At 33.4% G+C, this 20,945-nt stretch overlaps 1 protein-coding gene across 1 annotated transcript in view; it reads right to left on the bottom strand.

Annotated features, from left to right (window-relative positions):
* Positions 1-20,945, bottom strand: part of LOC150105987 (cholinephosphotransferase 1-like) — a 146,195-nt gene that overhangs the window by 86,340 nt on the left and 38,910 nt on the right. The window contains exons 4-5 of the mRNA XM_090394607.1: positions 20,113-20,197; positions 84-215 (exon numbers count right to left, since the gene is read on the bottom strand). Coding sequence (XP_090250733.1) covers positions 84-215; positions 20,113-20,197 — 217 coding nt within the window. The remainder of the gene's footprint in view (positions 1-83; positions 216-20,112; positions 20,198-20,945) is intronic.

The following is a 20,945-nucleotide window of genomic DNA, read 5'->3' as shown; positions in this document are numbered from 1 at the left end:
TGGCTGGTCAATGAATGAAATCAGGATAAAGGCAATTGATAAAAGGATTTTTTTAAGCAAACTGATTATTCAATAAAACTTACTGCCACGGTTGATCCATTTTTGCCTGCTCCACCGGTAAAAATTGTAGTAAAGTAACTGTAAAAGGCCACCGAAGCTGCTATTATTCCAATAAATACAGGTATTAACTTTGTTGCTAAATAAATGGCTGGAATCTATGAATAAAAAAATTAAAAAAAAAGAAAGAAAAAAAGTAATAATATGTGTGTGGATGCACAATGCAGATTTTATAACCATAATGAAATTAACAAATCAGAATAATATTTATTTTTTATTGACTCCCACCACAAAAGGTAGAAAGCCAGGTACTAGTGATGACATGAATGTGCTAAGGTTTTTTTTAATTGTTTTTTATATAATGTGTGTGTGGAGTAATTTATAAATGCAGTCCAAATCAGGATGTGGCAGTATAATAAAGTTCTTACAAGACAGTTCATTATAAAGATTTTGGGTATGTAACATTAATTTAGGCTGATCGAACAATACAAACTTTAAATATTAATCCTTGATTTAAATTTTTAAAATATCATATCCTTCCAGGTATATCTCCCATTACTGTCTGCATTTGCACTTTTTCCATGTTGTTGTTTTGTGTGCATTATGTAGGTTGCTATTATTAATGTACAATTTCTCACAATTTCGTGTTCTGTTTCCTAGCATTCCCTTTGCTCTATTTACCACAACTTTGTTTAGTGACTTTAGATATAACTTTCCAAGAACAACAAAATCCAACCAAATATGAATCACAGAACATATATGCAGGTGTCCGACAAGGATGTCGTCTATTGCTACCCCTCTTTGGTTATGATTTCCCATTTTTAATTCCCCTGGAAAAATTCAGAATTGCATCCCAAAGAATATCTTATCTCTATCTATCTATCTATCTCACAGCGCAACCAACTAGACTTTCGGAGAATCATTAGATTTTGAATTAATGAAAATCTTCAATCAGACTCTTTTGTCTTCAACGGTCGTTTCTGTAACATGGAAGTCTATGGGGTGACTGTAGCGGACACATCGATGCATGAGCAGGTATCTCATCTTTGTTTGCAACCAGATGTGATGCCACCAGAAGGGGGGATGTGAGGGTAGCCGAGGTGCCTGCTTGCACATTAATGGGTCCGCTGTGGTCTCCCGTAGACTACCATGTCAATGAACTGCCTATTGGAAGGGAAGGAGTCCAATTTTTGAAATGAATTAATTCCAAAACCAGTAACGAGCGGAAATTTTATCGAGTTGCGCTGTTACCACTAAAAGATAAAAAACTGCATGATATGCTAATTTTGAAATTTCAAGGGGAATTAAGAATGGGAAATAATAGTCAACGAAAGTCATGGCATTCAAAGGCCAAGACCCAATTAGAAGCAAAATTTGCATCAATGATGATATTATAGAACAGGTTAATACATTCAAATATCTAGGCTACCACTTATCTTATGAAAGAGAAAAAGACATGCAACATAAAATAACCAATTAGATAGGGATAACAAAAACTATTAATCAGATATTTAATCTCAAGCAGATTAAAAAAAAAAATTAAAAAAAAGGCTGATAAGCTCTAAATTGAGCTTCAAGTGCAAAACAGCTGGATGTAATAGCTAGACTTCAAAAGAAATAATATCTTAAAGAAACTTCAGGTGATATGTTTTAGACAACATTGATCTTTATAGAGTGAGATGGAGACAACATACAGAAAGAATGAAGACTCCCCAGAGAGATACAGAAATATAGACCTCAAGGGAAAAGGAATAGAGGATGGACTTGAAAAAGAAGATGGGAAGAGTCCATAACAGGCCACTAGGCTTAATTAATGGAAAGGAAGAAGATATAACTTTCTCCTTTCTTTTATTTTCTAGTTTTAATACAAAATCCAAATAGTTTTATGCATAACTTCTCACATTAGTCCCGACAGCTGTATTTTGTGATAAAGATTGCAAATCATTTGTGAGGAAATTCAGTTCATTCTCCTGAAGGTTTCATGCTGTTACTGTTTGCAACAGTGAACTTAAAATAGCAGGTTCTATGACACTTAAGTTGTCTTTTTTTTTTTTTTCCATAGTTCATCAGAGCACATCATTTTATTATAGTTTTGTTCACTGTAGTGCATATCTACTATAATTGTTTCCATCATTAATTACCATGATGCAATATATATATATATATATTTTTTTTTTTTTCCTTTTCAAAATCTGCTATTTTTCAGATCTTCAGTTGCATCTACTAAGCACATCAATCTGCATATATGTAGAACTTCCTCTAAGCCTTTTTCTGGTCTTTCTGGTATTAAGCATTTTTTTCATAACTTATATTTTGCTTAAGTGACCAAACACTAAAGATTAGCCATACTCACACATTCTTGAATTCAAGCTAATGATATTCTGTTCATTTCTATTATCTTAATTTGCAACACAATTTAGTCACTGATACCATGTATTACTCCCTTAATTAATTTACTCAGAACACTCTTATCTGGTCTCTAGTCTTGATGTTTTCCAGACTATCTTATAATATCTGCCATTTTATTGCTGATTTTCTAACTAAATTTGCTATAGCAGTGATTCAATTTAGTTAATGCATTTCAAAGTCTTGTATTAGATTTATGCCCATAATATTTGCATAAAGTAAAGTAAAGAGCTGAAATGAAAGGGGATACAAGAAGATAGTTTATAAAAGCCAATAGCTAATTGCTCTCATTCTTGTTATATTTCCACAATTTCTCATCTGCATATTGTAAAGTAAAAATCTGATCAAGACAATCCTTATTTTACTTGAATCCACATCTCAAAGTTTCTCTTTCATAATTTTTCTTAGTATCTTCTCAAAAATTATAGTGGCATAAATCTTACCTGGAACACTAAATAAGGAGGAACTGAAATTCTTTTTTCCTTTTTTTTTTTATAGATGATGAATCCTCTGAGCTCCAGTCATTTGGAATTCAACCTTCTGACACCTGACATTCTGCAATCATTGAAAAATATAACTTTTTCCATAATTGTAGATTTTGACCAAATATCATCTACCTTCAGCTGCACTTCCATGATGTAGATTTCTGATAGCTTTTTTTATTTCAAGTACTGATAGATATTCATAAATGTACTTCTCCTGAATATTTTCTATCCTTGCTCTATCATTGCTTATCTCAATGAACAATTTTTAGAGTAATTTCATTAGTTCTTGCTATAGCAAACATGTTAACAAGTGAATCACTAAAAATAACAAATATAACAAATCATTAAAAAATCCAAGCCAAATTTCCAATATCATGAAAGTAAAAAAAATTCACTACGGTAAAACTTCCATTATAAACACTATTTTGGTCTCCATGAGTCTGCTACGGTGAAAGTTAATTGTAGATAATAAAATAAATAAGACCAGTATGGAATTCTAGTTATACTGTAGGTAGTTGAATGGAAACAAGATAAAAAATCAGCAAAATGCCAAACCAGTAGTATGAAAGATAGTACTATAACCAATTCTGAGAAAATGGTAGCACTGTCATATTCTGTACACCCTGTGAGAGTACACGGCAGGAATTTGATAATGATGAGAAAATGGTTAGCAATACAACAGTTGATCAAAGACTCTAGACCACAATGGAAGTTCTGAGGAGGAAAAAAAAAAGGTAATATAGATGGCCCCAGGAACAGAATATATTAAAAACAAAGATATCAGAAAATAGTCTGATATTGTTTATGTTAAACAAAACAGCTCACTGGTATTAATATTAAAAGATGGACATAAGCAGAGATATCTAAGCTGGTATGGTTACTTAAAAACACAGACTAAGAAATGACTACAGTAAAACAGCTCTTTAATGCAAAAATTACAGAAGATTAAACAGCTCTGATATCTGATCTTCTCTGTGCATCTGATACAGTTACGAGTATACTTTACAAGCCAGAAAATAAGGTTGATTACGGAAGAGTCGTCATAAATAATAGGCCAGTTTGAAAGAAAACTGCTTATTGTAAACTAGAAATAACATAGTAACTGTGTTGTATTATTATAGTGCCTAATAAATCTCTTTGAGAACACAGAAAAAAAAAAAAAAAAAATGATACAGAAGCATTTTGGAAAATAGTTATACAAACATAAGGATTTTTTGCAGGTATAATAGGATTGTACTACTACAAGTGGATCAAGCCTGGAGTCCCTAGTTGGTTACTGCTGTATTTTGCAAATTAGAAAGCATTACTCAGTATGCTACAAGCTAAGCAGACGGATTATGAGTATCTGCTACAGACCTTCAACCACAGATTCATACTACCAACTGATTAGAGACTAAGTAACTTGTTTGAAGTGGCTACCATGTCTCTAACCAGTAGTCATAAGATAAGAGCATCAAGTGATTCCTTGAAAAGGCATTCAAATTTGAATTTAGTTGTACAAGTTAAGATTGAAAAGTTTCCAGCCTGACATACAAAATTTGCACCAATTTTAAAATGCCGTACATGACAAGCACCATCTATTGGGAGATTAGCGTACCAGTTTCAACTCCTTACCTGCGTCATTCAGTTGGAAGCACTCATTTCACAAGCTAAGTGGCTGTAATGTTAAAAATTAAGTACCTGCTGTGACATGAAAACTGAAGAAAAAGATATCCTTGATGTATGGAGTAATAACTCAAAAAATTAGTAAATGAAAAAATCAGTGCCAGCACAGTGGTAAAAAACACTCAACAGGCATGGAGTCCTGAATACATATCCATGAAGTAGAAAAAAGCCATCAAAAACCTGAAATGTGGAAAGGTGGCTGAAGTAGATGATATCTGACCAGAAATGTTCAAGAATGGAAGTATAAAAGTCTTACAGTGGCTGCAGTGTATAGTTCAGAATGTCTGGACAGAGGGACGAATTCCAGATGATTAGAGTAAAGCTCTCATAGTATCCATGTATAAAAAGGAAAATAAAACAATGTGAGAATTAAAGAGATATTTCCCTACTGAGTATTCCTGGTGAGATTTTATGCAAGTATACTTAAGAAACAGTTCAGAAGGATTATGGAAGGGAAGTTTGGTGAAGAACAAGCTGAATTCAGGCCAAATAGAGGCTGTCAGGATCAGATTTTCACTTTACAACAAATAGTTGAGAAACCATGGGAATATAACAAAGATCTGTATTTAAGTTTTATAGATCTGGAAAAGGCGTATGACAAGGTGTCAAGAGAAAAGCTATTCAAAACACTACAGATGTATGGTGTCAATAGAGCATTATACCAAGCAATACATAGTCTTGGAGTTGTAAGGGAGCAGTTAGAACTGAAGAAGTACAGGAAGGTGGCTTAATGTTAAATCTGGTGTCAGACAAGATTGTACGTTATCCTCTGTTATTCATTATCTATATGGATCAACATTATGAAGGAAAGTGGTATTAAACCTGATATCAAAATTGGAGATGTTAATGTCAGCTCTTTGCTTTATGCGGATGATGTTATATGTCTAAATAAATCCAGTACAAGTCTGCAAGATTTCCCTGAGCATTGAAAATATCAACTGCATTGTGAATGGAGAACCTATAGTACAAGTAAAACATTTCAGCTACTTAGGCACAATGTTTATTGAAGACAGTAAATTAAATATGGAAATACACAACAGAATCAACAAAGCTGGTATGGCAGGAAGTCAACTGAATAAATTTATATGAAATAAGAGAGAAATTAGTCAAAACACTAAACTAGCTGTATACAAGACAGTGTTCAAACCAATTTTAACTTATGGATCTGAGAGCTGGTCAGAAGTAAAACACTTGACCAAGACTAGAGTCCTGAGAAAGATTAGGAGCATGAACAGATGGCATCAATGGCAACATCATATTAAAAACGAAGATATTAGGAAAGAACTTGACATTGTCAGCATCCAGGTATGCGTTAAGAGAAAATCTCAGGTGGTATGGTCACTTTAATAGAATGGGAGAAGACGGATGAGCAAAACAAGTGTTCTCTCCCAAGTTGCCAGAAAAAAGACCCAGAGGAAGACCAAGGTATAGGTGGATTGATACAGTAAAAAGATCCGATAATGTTGGAGTCTTGACAGGTAACAGATTGATTTGGAGGAAAATTGTAGATAGGAAGTTAGTAATGATGTAAGTTTTTCATATAGTACTATCATATCCTGTACACCCCTAGAGGGTACATGTCAGGAATTTGACGATGATAAACTTTTCCCCAAAGAAGGGCTTTCTCCACGTGCTATCAAACAGCGACTGGATGGTCTTTATGGGAGAAGCTTCTTCATATTCCACCGTGAAGGAATGGGCTAAACAGTTTTGCCTAGGAAGAGAGAGCATCGAAGATGATCCTCATGATGTTCGGCCTGTGGAAGTGATGACTGAGGAAAATGTTTCTCTTGTCAAGTCTCTTGTCGACTTTCTTTTGAATCACTCATGAGAAGCTTCGCATGATAAAGGTCAGTGCTAGGTGGATGCCCAACTTCTCTCTTCAATTCAGAAGGAGTATCGTGTGAACTGTTCCTGCAAGTTTTAGAGCTCTGCCAAGGTAATCAGAGAGAAATGCTGGAATCCATTGTCACCAGGAATGAAACCATGGTTCTTCATTTTGACCCTCTTTCCAAAAGGGAATTCATGACATGATGCAAACAAGAAAAAGCATTGCCAAGAAAAGCCAAAGTCACTCAGTATGGCAAGAAGATCATGGCAACAATCTTTTGGGATTGCTGGGGAATTCTCTTCATTGACCTTCAAGGAAAGGAATACCACTGTGAATGCAGAATATTATGCTTCACTCCTGCACAAACTGCGTGACGTCATAAAGGAGTAGAGGCGAGGAATGCTGAGTCATGGTGTTCGCCTGCTTCATGACAATGTTCCAGTCCATACACTATTGTTGCGAAGGCTGCAGTGAAGGACTGTGGCTTCCAGGAGATTGAACACCCCTACAGCTCAGATCTAGCACCAAGTGACTACTACCTCTTCTCGAAATTGAAGAAAGACCTTCAAGGAAGAAAATTTGCAGATGCAGTGAGGTGAATGATGCAGTTTTAGAGACATTTTGCAGACAAAAGTACAGACTATTTTTTCAAGAGCATATAAATGTTAATTCTAAGATGTGAAAGGTGTGTTGAAGTAAAGGAAGACTATGTTGAAAAGTGACACAGTTGTTTTCTTTCCATCACCTCTAAATGTTAGTCAGGCCAGAAACTTATGGAACCTCATATGTATCACCTTGTTCTGTTCCCATAAGTTCACATTATTTGTTATTAACAGCATAGTCAGTCAAACATGAGTTTTCATGCAGAAAAAACATGATCTTTAAAAGGTACCTGTGACATGACTATAAACAATAAATTACACGATAACCATAGTAATTAACCTAAATGAAAGTACAGATATTCCGTACTGAAAATAACAATACATCATCAGTGTGTAGAAACAAGCAAATCAAAGGAACAGGAATATAAAAATTTCTCTCAAAAATTCATAAAGAAGGTTATCCAGTAAGACCCATCGTGAATTGTACTGACTCCTACCTACAGAATTGCTAAATTTCTGTCACGTTTATTAACTGCCCATACTGGACAATCCAGATCAGTGGTTCTTAACCGGTGTTCCCGGAACACTAGTGTTCCGTGGAAGGTGAATAGGTGTTCCACTAGAAGTTCTGGAATTTGTCATTTTTAAATTAATTTGTCAGCACAAATTAATTTAATGGTTTAATTGATATTTAATTAATTATCAATTATTGATTAATAATAAAAAAACAGCTAAATTACCAATTAATTATTAATTTATACATTACAAAATAACCAAGGTGTTCCGTGAAATTTTCAGGATTTGTGAAGCGTTCCGTCATCAAAAATGTTTGAGAAACTGATCCAGATCATTAATCAAGAATTCCACACATTTTCTTGAGAAAATCAAGGATATTCAAATACAACAGTTGGATTTGTTAGTCAACTTTGACATTGTTTCCCTCTTTATCAACATTCCTGACACTATTAATTTATTATATGATGATAATCCTCCTGATATTGCAAAGGGTTTTGAATTTGTTATACAATCAGGATATTTCAGCTGGAAAAACAACATCTATTGCCAAGTTGAAGGTACTGCCATGGGTAGCCCTCTGTCTCCACCTTTAGCAAACTATTTTTTGAACCATCCAGAAGATACCTTGTTCTCATTCATTCATCCCTAACCCTCTCATTGGTTATGTTGATGATGTCTTTGCTGTTTGGCTTCATTCTGAAAATGAACTTACCACTTTCCTACAACAGATCAATAGCCTTCACCCATGCATTCAATTCACCATGGAAAAAAAGAAAAGGCTGGTAGTTTACCATTCTTGGACATCCTTCTTACATGCATAGCCTCCGGTAATTTATCAACCAGTGTTTATCGAAAACCTACTTTTACTGGCAGTAACATTCACCAAAAGTTTGCTCTTCACATCTCTCAAAAATTTGGTGTTATCAAGTCTTTATAATTTATAATTAATAGAACACATAAGGTGTGCTCCTCTTCCTCAAGCTTACAACAATTCACTATCATAACGTTAATGGAATTTAATAGTTACAACCCTAATCAAATCCAGCAGATAATTGACTCCTATGTTCCAACAACCCTAATCAATCCACAGATAATTGACTCCTATGTTCCAACACCTCAGGATTCTTCAAGACTGCAGGGTTCCAATCCCATATATTTCTGGCATCTCTAAATGGATTGGAAGAATTCTGAAGTATCATCATCTCATTCCTACATATTTTCTTATCAACAAAATTTCTCATCTGTTGCCATCTACAAAAGACAAACTGTCACCTCTATCATTAGCTGGATTTACTCGATACCTTGTGAATGTAATCTAACATATTTTGAACAAATAGGCCATTCTGTGGAAAAAAAAAGAATTAATGAACATCAATATTATATTGAATACATGAAACCTCAAAAGTCTGGTCTGGTCTTTTGTTATTCATAGTATTGACACGAAAACACAGTATCCAGTGGGATGAAGCTCATCTTCTCCATAAAAGCAAGTTTAAATATGAATGCCTATTCAAAGAAAGTTGTGAAGCAGTTTTACATTGGCCAAATCTGAATCAGAACTACTGCCTCTCTCTCTCTCTCTCTCCCAAAAGTTTCGGAGATTTTTATCTTATGTAACCATCAAAAACAGTTTTTAATAATATTTTTAACAATATTATTTATTAATATTAATTTCTAGCATGCAGCAACAGGTTTAATTGGTAAACCACCAATTGCTGTATGTACCTTGTATTCCTATTCCTTTGATTTGCTTGTTTCTACACACTGATGATGTACTGTTATTTTCAGTATGAAATATCTGTACTTTCATTTCATTAAAGTCGATTACTGTGGTTATCATGCAATTTATTGTTTAGAAATCTTTTTTATTTATTTTGATTATTTTATTTTATTTTTTATGAGAGGAAATGTCAAATAAATATTATGCAGTCAGGCTGCAAAACAGTTATTAGACTAATAAAGATTATTACACCAAACTGTAAAAAATTAAATCAGAATTTTTATTCAAAATTTAAATAAAAAATTTTTACAGAATGCAGTGTTGCATTTGTGTAGAATTTATATATCCTGAATGTGAAAGAGGATCTGCTGGTCTTTGTGGAAAAAATTAGTGATCCAGTTTTAATAGATTTGAAGACTTTTCTAAAAATTAGGACAGAACCTATTTAAGAAAATAAGATCACTCTGTCTTACCAAAAACCACAAGACCACTGCCAGGTAAAATAAACAGAGGTCTTTTTTTTACAGTGACTCCATTTGATATGTTTATGGACCTCCCTATTTGTTATTCACAGATTTAGGAAAGCTGAAAACTTGACTTCGGTAATGAAACAATCAAATATCAAAAATTGAAGAAAATTTGATCAATTTCTGCTATTGGGTTAACACTGAAATCTTTAGCACATCCTTAACACGTTCTAAGCCAATGGCTACAACCCAAAAAAAGTCCAGAAAATATTAAAACCGGTTAACGACAACCCTCCCCATCCCCCCCCCATTCATAACAAAGATTACACTAAATCTATCACCATTCCTTACATCCGGAGCACCTCCGAAAAGTTAACCAAAATCCTAAAAAAATATGACCTGACAACCTGTTACAAACCACATAAGAAATTGGCATCCCTTATCCGCTCCACCAAAGACCAGCCACTTCCCCTAGAGCTACCTGGTGTATACCAGGTCCCTTGAGAGCTGTGAACTGTCCTATTATGGCCAAACAGGCAAAACAGTTAATATCAGGATATCTGAACACACAAAGACTACATCAGGTTTCACCAATAAAGCCATTCTGGGCTTGCAGACCATGCTCTGGATATCCGCCACAGAATATGTTGGAAGAAAACCACTTCACTATACCACAGTAAATATAAATACGAAAGATTGTTCATGGAATCAGCCTCAGCTCTAAAAAAACTTCCCAAACCAACAAATTTGGGTGCATGATTTGGGAAGCTTGCATCATGAGATCTTCAGCCCAACAGCCAAGACAACCCAATTTAGCCCACTAGGGGGCACCTGTGAAGTTATCTATATAGTAAATTGTTATTATTATTGAAACCAACATATGCTTCCCTGGAGCATTCCATCGCAGTGGATATGCATGGCAACAAGTAGTAAACTGAACTGTCCTTAGAATATATATATATACATACATACATACATACATATATATGTAGGAAGATTGATTTACTCGGTTGATATACATTTTTTTAAAAAAATTGAATGACTAGAAACTGAGAAAAGTGAAAACGAAGTTTAACAGCACAACTAGTTTTAGCTTGTATCAGCCTTCAGGTGCCCATTAAAAAAGAAATAATCAGTAAAAAACAGAGGAAATACTATAGGAAGATAACAGAATCTAAAGAAATCATTCTCAACCCCTTACATCTCAACAACAACCTGAGTTATAACCTTTCAGACTGTTATTGTGCTACGATCCAATACTGACATTCTCGAGATGCTATACACATGCATATGGCCAACAATGAAGCCAACGAGAGAACAGTTTTGAATGCACAGACTTCAATGCTTCAACATTGAAATATTTACGCTAACTTTTCGTGGTATTCATAGTTATTTCCTCTATGTTTTTACTGGTTATTTCTTTTTTTAATGTGCACCTAAAAAAGACTGATACAAGCTGAAACTAGTTGTGCTATTAAACTTTGTTTTAACTTTTCTTGGTTTCTAGTCATTCAATTTTTAAACAAAAAAAAAAAAAATATATATATATGTATATATATATATTTTATTATGATTATATATATATATATATATATATATATATATATATTATCATCATCATCATCAAATTCCTGACATGTACCCTCAAGGAGTGTACATGATATGATAGTACTACATGAAAAATTTACATAATTACCAACTTCCTATCTACAATTTTCCTCCAAATCAGTCTGTTACTTGTCAAGACTCCAACATTATCAGATCTTATTTCTATCGTCTAAGGCACTTTGTACCATATCCATCCACCTATATCTTGGTCTTCCTCTGGGTCGTTTTCCTGCCAACCTGGCAGAGAACACTTGTTTTGCTAATCTTTCCTCTCCCATTCTGTTAAAGTGACCATACCACATGAGATTAGCTCTGCTAACGCATTCCTGGATGCCGACAATGTCAAGTTCTTTCCTAATATCCTTGTTTTTAATATGATATTGCCATTGATGCCATCTGTTCATGCTTCTAATTCTTTCTCAGGACTCTCATATCTGCGGTCTCTAGTCTTTGGTCAAGTATTTTACTTCTGACCCAGCTCTCAGATCCATAAATTAAAAATAAGTTAAAAGAATGTACGTATATATATATATATATTTTTTTTTTAAATTATTACAGTAAACAATTACTATAGCAAACTCATAGGGACCAGAAATTTTTTATTTTTTTAATGAAAGGTTTGCTACAGTGGATTTAGGGAAAAAAGACTGATTTCCTCCCACACCAAACTCCATTCCCATGAAATAATGGAAATGGCAGAAACCATACATAAACAAAGGAAATAGTGGGAAACAGAACAAAAGAAATAGTGGGAAACAGAACAAAAGAAATAGTACAGAATCGTACACTGATGCAAAACACAAAAGATTGCCAAGAACCATATGAAAAGAATGCAAAATTATGTGAAAAGTACAAACAAAAATGCCAACAATAATAAAGAAAATAAAGTATATATAATTATAAAAAATAAAAATTCAAAATTGGCATTTAAATTTCAGCATGTTACTTACCTGGAATCTTCATAAAGAACTAAACACATGCAAGTCTGTACCATTAAAAATCAAAAATAATCTAAAAGCTTCAGCAGTCGGGTACCTTTATAACCGGCCTCCTCCAATTATAAAGAGAAAGAGAGGATCACAGTGATGAATATTAATCTGCATTAGTCAGCTTAAGGAGTGGAGGAAGATATTGAAAGTGACTGGAGCAGATAGTGAACAAGTTAGCTTCTAATTAAACTGTGACCAAATAATGGACAGCCAGCATAAATTGATACTGTTCTCTTAAAACAGACAGACTTTAAAATATATTCTTCAAAAGAAGAATATAATATCTTCTATACTAATAATATATTACTCTGTCAATTAAATTAAAGAAAGTGGAACAATATACAGTATTTCCTTAATTTAAAGCTTAATTAAAAGTTATGAAGTTTGTGTGGATAAGAGCTCATTGTATGTTCTAAAGATTCGTTATCCATAAGGTAAACACTACTCTGATTCAGAATTTCTGATGAATGGTATACAGAGGTCACATATTTAGCACATTATGAAGATTTAAGGTAAGTGACATTAATTTAAGCTAACCTTATTTAAAGATATAAATAACAGTTCCACATTTTCATACTCTTCTGGGTTTTTTTTGTTTTTGTTTTTTTTTTCATTTATACCTTTTGTGTATTGTTTTGTGTTCGTTATCTTTCGTTCCTGCCAATTCTTTGTGTTCTATTATCAGTGTATGATTTTCCACCATTCCATTGTCCTATATCCCACAATTCACTTTGTTCTGTTTCCTGCCACTTCCATTGTTTTGTTCCTCAACATTTCAGAAATCCTGATTCGTTTATATAAGTTCCTAATTCTATTTTGGATCCTCTATCTAAGAACTAACATGTCCTCTTTCCACTCCCTTGGAACCCTGTCAATGCTGAGACCTGAACAATTTGCTGAAATAGAGTTAAAACTTAATCACTGTTAAACATTTAATTGGCTAAGGCCTTAATTATAGTAGATATTTGATACATGTATTGTGAATCATCTTCAGTGTAGTATATTACAGTGGGAAATTCGAAAACCTGTACATGAAGAACAGGATCGTTAATTTTTATTTGTTTATTTATTTTTTTGTATGCAGTCGTAATATAGGCAGGTGAAATGATACTATGAGAATCAAATAAATAAAGAGAGAGTGAGTGTGTTGAGAACAGATATATTTAAAAAACATTATTAATTATATAATATTAAAAGATATCGATACCATATAGCAAATGCTTATATTCTTAAAGGCACACCTGGTATAAAAATGCTGGCTTTTCGTGTGATTTTTATAAATAAAAATTAAACATAAATTACATATAATCAGACATACCCTACAAAAATAATAACATAAATGATGTATACTCAAGACGTACCTTGGGGTAGATCTTCATGTTCTTGTCTTGTTAACTTTAATAAACTTTTCTTGGAACATAAATTTTGATGATACATCGTTAGTAAATATAAAATTATAAACCGAACTCATAAAATAATAATAAATTACAAGAGGAATTTAAGACTAAACTGTAGCATAAAATAGATTAAAATGCATGGGGAAAAAATTTCTTTTTTAGCAGAAGGGAATCAAGTAAAGATTAAAAATGCATGAAATTGTGGAAGAAAACCTTGGTGAAGAACAAGCTGGATTCAGGCCAAACAGAGGCTGTCAGGATCAGACCTTCACTTTACGACAAATAGTTGAGAAAGCATGGGAATATAACAAAGATCTGGATTTAAGTTTTGTTGATCTGGAAAAGACATATGACAAAGTGCCAAGAGAGAAGATATTCAATACGCTATAGTTATATGGTGTCAATGGGGCATTATATTAAGCAATACTTAGTCTGTATTTGAGTTGTAAGTTGGCAGTTAGAACTGAAGGAAGTATAGGAAGATGGTTCAATGTTAAATCTGATGTGAGACAAGGATGTACATTATCCCCTCTGTTATTCATTATCTACATGGATCACATTATGAAGGAAAGTGGTATTAAACATGATATTAAAATTGGATATGTTAATGTCAGCTCTTTGCTTTATGCGGACAATGTTATACTTCTGAATAAATCCACTACAAGTTTGCAAGATTCCCTGACTAAATTGAATAACTGTTGTAATAGATATGGTATGAAGGTCAGCATTAAAAAGACAAAGACAATGAAAATAGGTAGAATTGTTAAAAATGTCAACTGTGTTGTGAACGGGGAACCTGTGTAACAAGTAAAACATTTCAGCCACTTAGGCACGATTTTTAGTGAAGATGGTAAATTATATATGGAAATAGACAACAGAATCAATAAAGCTGGTATGGTGGAAAGTCAACTGAATAAATTCATATGGAATAAGAGAGAAATTAGTCGGAACACTAAATTAGCTGTATACAAGACAGTGTTCAAACCAGTTTTAACTTATGGATCTGAGAGCTGGGTCAGAAGTAAAACACTTGACCAAAGACAGCAGATATGAGAGTCTGAGAAAGATTAGAGGCTTGAACAGATGGCATCAATGGCAATATCATATTAAAAACGAGGATATTAGGAAAAACTCAACATTGTCGGCATCCAGGAATGTGTTAGCAGAGCTAATCTCAGGTGGTATTGGTCACTTAAACAGAATGGGCACGAAAAGATTAACAAAACAAGTGTTCTCTGCAAGGTTGGAAGGAAAACGACCCAGAGGAAGACCAAGATATAGGTGGATTGATACTTTACAATGTGCTTTAGATGATAGAAATATAAGATCTGATAATGATAATATCAGATTCTTGACAAGTACCAGGTTGATTTGGAGGAAAATTGTAGATAAGAAGTTAGTAATGATGTAAATTTTTCATGTAGTACTATCATATCCTGCACACCCCGTGAGGGTACATGTCAAGAATTTGATGATGAGGAGGAAAATTTTTAAAAACAGGAATAACACTGTGGTACCACCATAAAGGGAATTTCACAAAAAAATGAATTAACGTTTGATCAGGAGTGCCCCTTAAGAATATAAGCATTTATTATATTGTATTGATTTGTATTTTAGAGCAGTCACATGAAAAAATTTCAGAAGGATAGCAATTAAAAGGTATAATTATTGATAATAATTTTCCAAAGTTTTGTCATGTAAAATCCATCATTAAGGTTGAGATAAAGCTGATGTGGAAGGATTTCAGCACTTTTAAAAGATATTTGTATATATAGGAATGCATGCAATAATTTAGTATCATCCAGCAGTTATCCTGTGGATAGCATTTGCAATTTCATGCTCTGTTATCAAGCTTATTATTATTCCAGACTGATTATGCTTCTTGGAGGTAATGTTGAAATGATGTTCACTGAAGTTCAATTATAGATCCGGTGTTCAGACTGTTGAGAATAGGTGTTTCTTTACTTGTAGAAATTTAATTGTAGAAAGCAGTTCTAAGAACTACAGAAAACTGTAGTTCTTAGAACTGCTTTCTAAGTCTGTCATCATTATCTGATCTGCAGTTTCGTGTCTGCTCCTCCTTCAATGCAGCTTACACATCCATGTCGAGAATGCCTAATCATTATTCTCAATCTCTGAAGCCTAGATGGCCAAACATAGTGCTTCAACTCTCAAACCAATAAGTCATAAGTTAAATCTCACCACAGGTATGGATGTCTGTGGATTCTTTAGGTGGTGGAAACTATGTGCAGTGTGAGACTCCTGCTTACTAGAGGCCTGAAGTTTTTTTTTTTTTTAAACAAAGTTTCATGTTTGGTCACTAGAGTGGTATTTCCTAATTATCTAATCTTTACACCCCCCCCACACACACACATGCACGGTACTAACTTACAACAGGTTTAGAACCTTTTGAAAATGGAATTCACATAAAAGAAAGGGAGACCGATGCACTAAATCCATTATATTTAAACCTAAGGTTCCACCACTACATGCTCTTTTAGGGAATTATTCTTCTGTAGCTACAAAATTCTATTTTCTTCATCCAGTGTTCCCTTTACTCCTTCCAATCTACATTCCCACAGTTCAAATCTTGTATAAAAATGACTTGTCCTGTGCTCAATGGGCTAATTTGATTATACATTCCACCTAAATCTTCCTTTGCATCTCAGGCCTAAAGCAATGCAAACTATATATTTTGTCCTATTGGCTGCTATCTCATATCAATTACCTTAAATGCACTATTCCATAATTCTACTAATACCATCTGGCCAAATCTATATTCTCATTCATAACAATTCTTCTACTATCATCAGCAACAAATACCCCCTTCCTATTATCTCTGTCCTGAAATACAATATATGAAAATAGAAGGTATTATATCATGAATGTATCTACCTGTCAACTAAGTCTAATTAATGTCTATAATTTACAGCCAAATAGAATAACCATTACCAAAAACCCCTTCCTCCTTATTCCTGGTGTTAATAATATTAGTAATGTATATGCTTGGTTAGAATACAGTACACAACAATAATATAATTAATTTATTTTAATGGTAATATTTACAACATAGATAATAAATATTGATTCTTTTCTTAACTTACTAGCTGATATTTCGCTGGTATTATATCTAGTATCTTCAGAACACAAGAACAGTTTGTCACAGAACATGAAACAACAATTTGGTATAACAGCGGGACTAGTTGTAACAATATTGTTACAACTAAAGCAGAAAAAGGTAATGCAACTGTGGTGATGAATTTAGCTGAATATGAAAACAAAATGCACATACTTTTTACAAGATTAGTCTACATACCAAATCATAGATCATGATCCTACTAACTCTCCAAAGAATAAAAGTTCACAAATTATTGAAAAAAGTAACTTCCTGGCCAAAAGACACAGTTAAAAGATTCATGCTTTTTCATGTTAAAACACCCAGAATATATAGAGCACCTAAAATTCACAAACAAGGTACTATATGCCCAATTGTGGATAATATAAACAGTCATACAAACTTGCTAAACATTTAGCTAAATTACTAGCAACCCCCCCCCACACACACACACACAAATAATTCTTCCTCCTTTGTTAAAAATTTTGTTCACCTAAAACATATAATAGAAAATCATATCTTAAAAAAATCCAGATGTAATGATTAGTTTTGATATTACTTAACTATTTACCAATGTACCATTAATTGAAACTCTTGATTGCTAAAGTCACATCCCCCCCTCCTGCAGATATATTTGAATTATTTAAAGTTACAGTATATGCAGGTTATTTTGCATGGAAAGGGACAATATACAAATAACTAAATGGGCCAGCAATGCCCCCCCCCCTCCCTTTCTCCTCCTTCAGCCAATTTCTACATAGAACACTTGGAAAACTTAGCTATAAATACAGCCATTCTCAAACTATTGGTTTGGCTGTGCTATGCTGATGATGTGTTTGTCATTTGGCAACATGGTCCACACACATTGGATACATTTTTAGTGCATTTAAGTAGCCAACACCATAAAATCCACTTCACAATGGAAAAGGAAACTAATGACTGTCTGCCCTTTCTAGATACACTAATCACATGGCTTCCTGATAATTCATTATCTTTTTTCACGTTTATAGAAAACCTATGCATAGAGAGAGAGATATTTGCACAAACATTCACACCATCACCCAGCTCAACAGTATGGTATCCTAAAAACACTAACTCACGGAGCTAGAGCTATCTGTTCCAATGACAATGCTCTTACCACTGAACTCATTCACCTGCATCACACTTTATAATCCCACAGGATAGCAAAAATACTAAATGCTCCATGCAAATCACCTCTATTGTCTATTACACAAGAGTACAACAATACTGTTACCATTCCATACATTCAAAGCACATCTGAAAAGATATCTAGAGTGCTTAATAAATATTAGCTACACACCATATTTAAACCATATGTCAAATTGAAAACTCCCATCCATTCATCTAAGAACAAACTCTCTTCTTTATCACATCCAGGAGTTTATGAAGTACCCTGTTCTTATGACCTAGATTACTATGGACTGAAAGGAAGAAATGTTGACATCTGCCTTGGTGAACACACAAAATAAATTTGACACTATCATTATGGCAAGTTGGGTTCTAGTAGACCATGCCTTGGATAGCCCTTTACACAGGATCAAATGGAAGTAAACCAAAGTGCTACACAGAAGTCATATGTCAGGGAGATTGTTTTTGGAATCAGCAGCAGCTTTAAAACATACTCCAAACCTCAACAAGTAAGGCTGTATAAATTTACCAAAAATTTGGGAGACAGTCAATTTAAGATCTAATTAATATTTAAGTGAGCAAACAAAGCTTGCGCCTGAAAGTACAACCTTATATAAGGTTGTACACCCTTTGGCAACTCCTATAGGTTGAGATGACCTCTCATTGCTTCTGCCTTGGTGTCTCCACTACCGGGCCTGGCTCCCACTGACGAGACCTCAATAAAGGTCAAAACCGGTATGGGTAGTGGCCCTTGCCTTAATGCATAGCATTACACATGTCCTCAAGGAGATGTGTTTTGCATTATGGGAGATACTGATATAGGAGTGATGAGGGCTTTCTCCACCTTTGCAACAAGTTGCCTTGGTGTTGTACTACATTACCCCAGTCCTGAAGATACTTTCAGGTGCAAGCTTTGTTTGCTCACACTTGGATAAAGGATTAAGCTAAACTTATTATAGTCTAACCAAGTGAAAAATAAACCCTCAATAATTAATATTTGTTTTCTCTATCTTTTTCCAAAAAGACATGGTGCCAATTAGGACTTAAGTTCCCTGTGTTGTTTGTTACAATTTTTTTAAACTAATCCCACTGTTACACCAAATTGTTTTGTATCATATACTGTGACAAACTGTTCTTGTGCACTTAAGATGCTGGATATAATACCAACAAAATATCAGCTAATAAGTTAATAAATAATAATTATTTTCTTATCATTCTATGTTGTAATCAATACCATTAAAATAAACTAAAATATACTGCCAACACATAAACCTTTCTACATGTCTAAGAATATAATTTCTTCTATACTATAATATATTACTTTGCCAAACAAAACACTTTTCCATTTTTATCATTCTTTCTTATGTGAGTGACTCCCTTTAGTTGGAAACACAACCAAAAAATAAGTTCAAACCCATCTAGGATGCAAAGAATCTTTATAAGAACTTTTCAACTGAAGGTAAATTAGCCAGTTTCATACAAGGGTGTTTCCTCCTGGAAAGTCTGGTTTTTCATCAAAAAACAGCACTCTCCCCCAGAATAGCACATGCAATTAGCAAACATGATATACTGTCCTCATAGCCTCAGCTGTTACGGCCATAATTCTGAATAAGAACGAAAACATGATTGACCGCAAAATATTGTTCTTAATCTCCAGCCAAATTCTATCAGATAAAACAGCAATTCCTTCTTCACATAAAGGTTTAAAGAATTAACAGTATGAAAAAAATTCTAAAAGAAAAAAGAAAGGAATACTTTCATAACAATTAAAATTATGCTTAAGCAGTTTAGATGCCAATCTTACTAAAAATACGCTAACACATAAATCAAAATTAGCTTACTCATTTTTAAGCTCAGTTATTATTCTTAACCCTTAATTATATCTCCTTCCCCATAAAAAAATACAAAAAACATAAAATTAATAAAACAAAAAATCCTTAGTCTACTCACAGTATGAATGTACTACATGTTTACAAAAACCTTTTGTAGGTAGGAGAACACTGTATAAAAATCTTTCTATTATTACAAAAGCTCTTTACAGACTCGGTGAAAATTTATACAACTATTCAACATACTTAATGTTTTAATATAACAGAAATTCTTACCTGTATTTCCCATATTGCTGGTCCAAAAACTGCTGATATAACATGGATTAACATAATTATAAATTGTGCTTCTGTAACATCAAATCTGAAAAAAAAAAATTAATTAACAGCCTGCATAATGTATTTTGTGTCAGTATGTAAACAGTGACCTAAATTTTACTGTGTAAGAACAAATATAGTGATGCTAGGGCATTTCAAAATAATGAAGAGGCATTAAAACTATGAGTATCACTAACAATACAAATAAAATGATATTGACCTGTATTTTAACATGTAAAAGAAACAGTTTTATTGACAATTATCTTAAAATGACTTCAAGATATGTATTAAATGCACTTATGAGATCATTAATACTAATAATCATTAAAATATATATGGTTATCAGTAGAGCTTGGTAAATTATGTAGCTTATTTATTTTTTTTTTATAAATATAGGCATACCCTGGTCATACAATATTAGGTTCCAGACCATCGTCATATACCAAATCACTGCCTCTCCCCCCCCCGCCCACTTGTAGCTGCATGTAATGATTTAATAACATTTTTAAGTTATGCAAGTCATATAAGTGCATGAATGATGTAATAAATGCTTTATTTAGGTCAGTTATGCAAATGAAAAATTTAGAATACTTTTTTGCAAACGAATAAGTTATTCAGAATAGCTTTGCTGAAGGGATCAGTGCCAACCAGTTTGGTCATCAATCTACACCATCAAAAGTTTTCCCACTTTGGCAATAAGATTGTCAGTTTTAAGGAGGATAACTATAGTATTAACTACTGTAGCACTTTTCACTTTAAAGAGTAGCATGAGGTAAATTTAGCCTGCAGTCTAT

Source organism: Typopeltis vanoorti, chromosome 6 (genome assembly GCF_054136105.1).
Source record: "Typopeltis vanoorti isolate ZY-2024b chromosome 6, IOZ_Tvanoo_1.0, whole genome shotgun sequence".
Taxonomy (NCBI): domain Eukaryota; kingdom Metazoa; phylum Arthropoda; class Arachnida; order Uropygi; family Thelyphonidae; genus Typopeltis; species Typopeltis vanoorti.
Note: the sequence above shows the minus strand (reverse complement) of the source record. Positions and strands in the feature narration are given on the sequence as shown.